Source organism: Myotis davidii, unplaced genomic scaffold, assembly GCF_000327345.1.
Source record: "Myotis davidii unplaced genomic scaffold, ASM32734v1 scaffold167, whole genome shotgun sequence".
Lineage (NCBI taxonomy): Eukaryota > Metazoa > Chordata > Mammalia > Chiroptera > Vespertilionidae > Myotis > Myotis davidii.
In genome coordinates this window covers 3,146,399-3,154,823 of record NW_006300048.1, presented here as the reverse complement: position 1 = coordinate 3,154,823, position 8,425 = coordinate 3,146,399, and the positions used below count along the sequence as shown (strand labels likewise).

At 45.5% G+C, this 8,425-nt stretch overlaps 1 protein-coding gene across 1 annotated transcript in view; it reads right to left on the bottom strand.

Annotated features, from left to right (window-relative positions):
• MAD2L1BP (MAD2L1 binding protein) overlaps positions 1-2,268 on the bottom strand; it is an 11,026-nt gene extending 8,758 nt beyond the window's left edge. The window contains exons 1-2 of the mRNA XM_006776389.2: positions 1,679-2,268; positions 904-1,169 (exon numbers count right to left, since the gene is read on the bottom strand). Coding sequence (XP_006776452.1) covers positions 904-1,169; positions 1,679-1,724 — 312 coding nt within the window. The 5' untranslated portion in view covers positions 1,725-2,268. The remainder of the gene's footprint in view (positions 1-903; positions 1,170-1,678) is intronic.
• Positions 2,269-8,425: the final 6,157 nt, after the last annotated feature.

Below are 8,425 nucleotides of genomic sequence, written 5' to 3'. Positions count from 1 at the left end.
AAAATCAAGTGAATAAAAAAGCTGATGAACAGAATAAACTGGTGAATATAATAGAATCAGAGGCATAGAAAGGGAGTAGACTGACTATTCTTGGTGGGAAAGAAGGGGTGCGGGGGTTCAGGAAGAAACAAAAATAGTACACCTATGGATGAGGATGGTGGGCGGGGGAGGTAAGGGCAGAGGGTAGAGTGGGAACCGGGTGGAGGGGAGCTATGGGGGGGAAAAGAGGAACAACTGTAATAATCTGAACAATAAAGATTTAATTTAAAAAAAAAATATATATATATATATCTTTGTTTTACTATGGTTGCAAATATCAAAAAATTTCTATATGTGACACAGCACCAGAGTTAAGTTAGGATTTTTCAAAATGCTGACACGCCGAGCTCAAAAGGTTCACCATCACTGAACTAGGAGGTCGCAGTTTGATTCCCAGTCAGGGCACATGCCAGGGTTGAACGCTAAAACCCCAGTAGGGGGCATGCAGGAGGCAGCCAAACAATGATTCTCTCTCATCATGGATGTTTCTATCTCTCCCTCTCCCTTCCTCTCTGAAATCAATAAAATATATTTTTAATAAATAAATAAAATAGTCAAAGTCCCCCAGACAGTAGAACATAAAAACAAAGAGACAAAAATCAAAATGTGGAGAGAAAAGACATTAAAATTAAAGGGTCAATCCATGAAGTCCAAATGTAGCACAATAAGGGTTTCGGGAAAAGAAAACAAGAGAAAGAGTGGGGAGGGCTAGACGATCGAAGTGATTGAAACCACGGGATGAAACACATTCCTCCCAGCTGCTGACGCTGACACATCCTGCAGATTCCTTAGACCTTTTGAACCTTCCTTCCACGGAACCGCCATGAAGCCTCCCCACCAGCTCTCTCGGAAAGCCTTGCCCACCTGGGGAGAAGACTGTCGGTAGAAGTGCTTCAGCTGCTCGTAGGGCAGAGGGAGTTGCAGGCGCTGGTACATGACATGCTTTAGAAATTCACACGTAAACTGACAGCAGCCTTCCTGGCTGACAGGCCCCGGGAATACCACGGGCACCAGGCCATGGCGGGGGCGAAAAGGCTCGGAGCGGCTGGGAAGTTCCTGGGCGGCGGTCGTGTCCAGGAGTTCTATGTGGGGGGCGTGGGAGTCCTCCGCCTCCTCATACCACTCCAAACCTGGCGGGCGCGCACAGGGACAAGAGAAAAGTTACAAACTCAAAGGCCAAAGCCAGCCTTCTCGTCCCGTTAGCCACCCCAACCCCGACACGTGCACATTCCCTTCGCCAACTCCAGTGTGGGTGGAGGTGGGACGATTTCTAATCCCAGTCGCCTGGGATTAAGTGACCGGCTGGTGAGAAAGCGGGGCGGGGGCGCAACTCCGAGGTCGGGGACTGACGCTGACTCAGACAGTGGCGGCCCGGATCTGAACTGAAAGAACGTGTAGCCCAGCAGGCTCCAGAACGCCGCCCAGATAAAGGCAGAGTGGGGTGAACCAATGGGATCGGGGCCGTGGGGCGCAGGCAGTCACTCTGGCCGAGCCAGAGCCGGGAGGGAAGACCAGAAATGCGGACAGGGAAAGGGAAGACAGGGCAGAGAAGGGGCCAGGGGACACATGACGGGACGGGGCGGCGGCGCGGAGCAAACAGGTCTCCCAAGCATCCCGGGATCCGGACCCCCTGCCTTACCTGGGGCTGCGGTCAAGGACCGCACTTCCGGCTCCGGAGCTGCCATCGCGACCTCCTCTCCGCCGTGCGGTTTGAATAGGCGCGCCGCGAGGCATTATGGGAGGCCTGTGCTTCCACTTCCGGCAGATTGGGCCGGAAGCCGACGCGGCGCCACAGCAGTATGGTGCCGACTGTGCTAGGGTGGGTCTTGAGCCTTGCGCTCCTCCCTCCCTCACACCCTCGCCCAGGTTTCCGCCGCGGAGCGCTGCCTCCCAGAGGACACCGGCCCGCACGCACCCTCCGCCCCCCCGCGTCCACTATTCATTGTGCGCCGACTCGGTGCCAGGCCCTGTCCTAGGTGCTGGACGCTCCGTGGCAAACCAGACCGAGGCGGAGGCTGTGCTCCAGAGGCTCACTGCCTGCAGACAATGCAACGCCATGAATCATACAGCACACTGGCAGTGGAGGTGAAGGACAGGGACACCTAACCTAGACGAGGTGGGAGCAAGGGGTAGTCCAGAGACAATGTGCCCAAGAAACTGACCTGTGGGGTGAATAAAGGTGAGGTGGACCTAGTCATCTTGGAGAACGTTAGAGACAAGAACATCCTCTATCCAAAGAATGAAAAGAATTCAGGCCTTGAATGGTGAGCTCAGTGGTTAGAGCGCCGCCCGGTGCACCGAAGGGTCGCAGGTTCAATTCCGGCTCAGGGCACATACCCAGGTTGTAGGTTCGATGAGCGGTGGGGGCGCGTGTGTGAGGCAACAAATCGATATTTCTCTCTCCCTCTCCCTTGCTCTCTCTCTCTCTGGATCAATGAAGAAAAAAAAAATGTCCTTAGAGGAGGAATTTAAAAAAAAAAATCAGGTTATAAAGAGTTAAGGTTGTGGTGGACAAACAGGAGCCAGATCATGGCAAGGCTTTATAACCCACGTTTGAACTTGATCCTGTAAGTGATGGAGAACCTTTGAAAGGTTTAAGTAGGGGAGTAGTATTAAATGTAAATTTAATCTCTACACTGGCTGTAGTGTAGAGATTAGATTACAGGTAGGATAAGAGAGGAGGCAGGGGTACCAGTTAGAGCTAGCAACTACAGTTACCCAACTGCATGGTGAAAGAGGCCTGAGCTGAGGGGTCACAGTCGGTGGAGAGAACTGGGTGAACTCTAGAGAGATACTTAGGAGGTCCAATGAGCATTACTTGGTGGTTGATCCCAGGAAGAAGAGGAGGGCTAGAGAGTGGCTTTCAAGAAGACAAGCAGGCTTTTCACGCCAGCATCTCTAGGGCCAGTTGTGTCATTCAAAGAAAGAACACTAGAGTAGCCCTTCCGACCATGGCTCAGTGGTTGAGTGTCAACCTATGAACCAGGAGGTCATGGTTTGATTCTGAGTCAGGGTACATGCCTAGGTTGCAGATCCATCCCCAGTGTGGGGCATGCAGAAGGCAGCTGATCAGTGATTCTCTTTCATCATTGATGTTTCTCTCTCTCCCTCTACCTTCCTTTCTGAAATCAATTAAAAAATATTTTTAAAACTTTTTTTAAAAAAAGAACATGGGTAGGATCAGTTTTTTGGAGGTGTAGATAAGGAGAAAAGATGAGTTCAGTTTTTGATAGGTTGAGTTTGCCGTTTCATTGAACAGATATTTAGGAATAGAGATAAGTATTTGAGTGTCATCAGCATGGGATTGGATAAGATCACCCAGGGAGCCCTAGCTGGTTTTCCTCAGTGGATAGAGTGTCAGCCTGCAGACTGAAGGATCCCGGGTTCGATTCCAGTCAAGGGTACATGCTCAGTTTGCAGGCTCAATCCCCAGTAGGGGGCATGTAGGAGGCAGCCAATCAATGTCTGTCTCTCTCTCTTTCTCTCTCTCCTTCCTTCCTCTCTGAAGTCAATAAAAAAAAAAATCTGTATTAAAAATAAAAAAGCCCTAGCCAGTTTGGTTGAGTGGATAGTGTCAGCCTGTGAACTGAAGGGTCCCAGGTTCAATTCCAGACAAGGGCACATGCCTGGGTTGCAGGCTTGAGTCCCCAGTAGGGGGCTTGCAGGAGGCAACCAATCGATCATTTTCTCTCATCCATATTTCTCTCTCTGACTGAGGAGTTGCCAGAGAAGTATTAATAGAAAGAGACGTGTCAAGTCACGGAGGCCAAGAAAGGTTGTGTTTCAGGAAGTAGGTACCAGAGATCAAAACATACTATAAAAGACCCGACTGGTATAACTCAGTGGTTGAGTGTCGACCCATGAATCAGGAAGTCCTGATTTGATTCCTGGTTAGGGCACATGCCTGAGTTTCAGGCTTGATCCCCAGTAGGGGGCATGCTGGAGGCAGCCAATGGATGATTCTCACTCATTGATGTTTCTATTTCTCTCCCTCTCCCTTCCTCTCTGAAATCAATTAAAAAATGTTAATCGATCTTATGTCATTGGATTGAGAGAAAGCTATGCTGATGGGTGAAAATGGCCTTCCATGAGAACCCAGGTTATTGCAATTCTCCAAACAAGATCCTATCTCCTATAAGAGAAACACAAAGAGCTGTGTTTGGCATCTCATCTTAAAAGGAGTTTGACTTTTCTGGTTGTTCAAGAGCTGCATTAAATACAAGATAAGATTCAATGTGATCCCTATTAAAATACCAACAGCATATTTCACAGATCTAGAACAAATACTCCAAAAATTTGTATGGAACCAAAAAAGACCCTGAATACCTGCAGCAATCTTGAGAAAGAAAAACAAAGTTGGAGGAATCACAATACCAGATATCAAGTTATACTGCAAAGCCACCATAATCAAAACAGGCTGGTACTGGTACAAGAACAGGCATATGGATCAATGAGACAGAACAGAGACCCCCCAGAAATCGATCCAAGCCATTACATTTAATTAGTATTTGACAAAGGAGGCAAGAGCATACAATGGAGACAAACAGTCTCTTCAATAAACAGTGTTGGGAAAATTGAACAGATACATGCAAAAAAGGAAACTAGACCACCAACTTACACTGTACACAAGAATAAATTCAAAATAGATAAAAGATTTAAATGTAAGTCAGAAAACCATAAAAATCCTACATGAAACCATAGGCAGCAAAATCTCAGCCATCTCCCTTAGCAATATGTTTATGGATACATCTCCTAGGGCAGTGGTCAGCAAACTGCGGCCCCTTGAGTGTGGCTCTTCCACAAAATACCACGTGCGGTCGCGCACATACAGTGCGATTGAAACTTCGTGGCCACACTCAAGGGGCCAAAGAGCCGCATGTGGCTCGCGAGCCGCAGTTTGCTGACCACTGTCCTAGGGCAAAGGAAACTAAGGAGAAAATAAACACATGGGACTACATCAAAATAAAAAGGTTCTACACAGCAAGAGAAGACATCAACAAGACGAAAAGAGCCCACTGTGTGGGAGAATATGTTTGGCAATGATACACCTGATAAAGAGTTAATATAAAAAATATATATAAAGAACTCATACAACTTAACAAAAAAGACGACAATCAAATTAAAAAATGGACAAAGGACCTAAATAGACACTTCTCCAAAGTGGACATATAGATGACCAAGAGGCATGAAAAAAATGCTCAAAGTCATTGATCATCAGAGAGATGCAAATGAAAATGACAATGAGGTATCACCTCACACCTGTCAGAATGGCTACCATCAACAAATGTCAAGTGCTGGCGAGGATGCGGAGAAAAGGGAAACCTAGTACACTGCTGGTGGGAATGCAGACTGGTGCAGCCATTATGGAAAACAGTATGAAGTTTCCTCAAAAAATTAAATACAGAACTGCCATTTGACCCAGGGACCCCACTTCTAGTAATATATCCTAAGAGACCTGAAACACCAATCAGAAAGAATGGATGCACCCCTATGTTCATAGCAGCACAGTTTACAATAGCTAATATCTGGAAACGGCCCAAGTGCCCATCAATAAACGAATTGCTTATGATTTGCAATGACAATGATGGATACTGCCACTGTTTTTCTTATCACTCTTATTGTGGTAAATGTTGATGTATGCCGGAAGTCGGAGGAATTCACCACTCCTCAACTAGAAGAATCGTGGAAGTACAGAATTGAGCACTGTCCCACTGATCCATGGAATACTATGAAGTAGTAGAAAATAAGGATCTCTTACCCTTTGAGAAAGCATAGAGGGACCTGGAGAGTATCATGCTAAGTGAAATAAGTCAGTCAGAGAAAGACAAGTATCACATGATCTCACTCATGTGGAATCTAAGTAACAAAATAAACTGATGAACAGAGTGGATCCAGAGGCATGGAAGCATGGAACAGAGTGTGGAATCTCTGAGACAAGGCGGGTGGGGATGATCAACCAAAGAACTTGTATGTATAACTCATGGACACAGACAATAGGGTGGTGAAGGCCTGGGGTGGGCAGCAGGGGAAGGATGGAGGGGGCAATGGGGTGGGGAAAGGGGGACATATTAACACTTTCAACAGGACAGGTTTTTTAAAAATACAACTCATCATGATCTCAACATCTCAAGTTTATAGTCAGCAGATTTGGTTGCAGAGAATAATCCAAGGAAAGCGTCCAAATAGATTCTGCAAATGATACTTTTTCTTCTTTACGGATTAATGATTTTGAATTTTTGGATTTGCTGTGGCAAGTTTCTCCCTGGGTTATAAAATGTTTCCCTTTGCAATGACAATGATGGATATTGCCACTGTTTTTCTTATCATTCTTATTGTGGTAAATGTTGATGTATGCCGAAAGTCGGAGGAATTCACCACTCCTCAACTAGAAGAATCATGGAAATACAGAATTGAGCACAATGAAATTTAGGCGTTAGCAACCAAGAAACCAACAGTCAGCACCTGCCTATAATCTTATCTGAAACCTGGTTATCTCTAGGCCTTCAGAACTTTTAAAAGTTTCTTGAGCATTTCACTTACAAAATAAACACTAGTTTAAAAAAATGTTAATCGCTTAAAAAATAAAATACTATAGCCCTGCTGGCATGGCTCAGCGATTGAGCATCAAGCTATGAACCAGGAGGTCACGTTCGATTCCCAGTCAGGGCACATGCCCAGGTTGCCAGCTTGATCCCCAGTATGGAGCATGCAGGAGGCAGCCAATCAGTGATTCTCATCATTGATGTTTCTATCTCCCTCTCCCTCTCTGAAATCAATAAAAATATTTTTTAAAACATACTATAAAACTGCTATTATTAAAATATTGTGGTGTTGACTCAGGAATAAACAAACAAATCATAAAACAGAAGAGAGTCCATAAACAGATCCATGTATATATAAATCTTAGTATATTATGAGGGTGACTTTTCAAAGCAAATAACTTGAGCCCTGGCCAGTTTGGCTCAGTGGATAGTGCAACAACCCATTGGCTGAAGGGCCCCAGGTTCAATTACAGTCAAGAGCACAGACCTTGGTTACAGTCTCAATCCCTGGCCCTTGTCAGGGACCGTGTGGGAGGCAACCGATCAATGTGTCTCTCTCACAAGGATGTTTCTTTCTCTCTGTCTCTCCCCCTCCCTTCCATTCTCTCTAAAAAATTAATGGAAAAATACCCTCGGGTAAGGATTAACAACAACAACAAAAAGCAAATAACTTGAGACAAATTCCTATCCAATTAGAGGGGGGAATATCAAATTAGTTCCTACCACACATCCTACATAAAGATAAATTACAAAAAAATAAAATCTTATGTAAAAGCACTATACACAGAATAAATGACTAATTACATCCCAGAAAAAAAAAAGTGTATGTGTGTGTGTATACATATATATCCCAGTCAACCACAGCATAAGCATCTCACAAGTAATTCCTCCAGGAAACTAAACACATAGCACCTTCCTTCTCCCAGGACCCTGATCCCCTCCTGGACAGATATCTGTATTCAGCCTACTTCTCTGCCAGCCTTCACTCCTATTTGTGGTAAGCCAGGTTGTTCAAGAATGGGATATTGTGCCCTAACTGGTTTGGCTCAGTGGATAGAGCGTCCGCCTGCAGACTGAAGGGTCCCAGGTTCAATTCTGCTCAAGGGCATGTACCTTGGTTGCAGGCACATCCCCGGTGGGGGGTGTGCAGCAGACAGCTTATTCATCGATGTTTCTAATTGTCTATCCTTCTCCCTTCCTCTCTGTAAAAAATCAATGAAATATATTTTAAAAAAACAAAAAGAATGGGATATTGCCCTAGCCAGTTTGGCTTAGTGGATAGAGCATCAGCCTGGGGACTGAAGGGTCCTGGGTTTGATTCCGGTCAAGGGCACGTACCTCAGTTACAGGATCCAGGACGAGTGCAGGAGGCAACCAATCCATGTTTCTCTCACATCCATATTTCTCTCTCTCTCTCTTCCACTCTCTCTAAAAATCAATGGAAAATACCCTCGGGTGAGGATTAAAAAATATATTGAAAAAAGTGTATGAATGATATTGAAAAACAAACAGATCAATAATTTTTTAAAAGAATGGGATATCAAAATTAGTTATCCTCTCCCAACTCTCAAAAGTCCTCCACTTAGGAGACAAGGGTATTGGGATGGGTAAAGTGAAACTGTGTGTTGGAGGAGTTGAAAGATCCACGCACATGAGAAGACAAGTGTTATCAGGCAAGCGCAGCAGGCCCTGGCTATCATGACAGCCCAGAGCTGCTGGTGGTGAGAAAATGGGAATGGCCTTAGCTCTCCCTTCCAATCCCCATCCTCCTTGAGATCTGTCACTGAGTTTTTAGGTCTCAGCCTCTACGTAGCAGTTTCTCTGGCTAAGGTTGACTTCTGCAG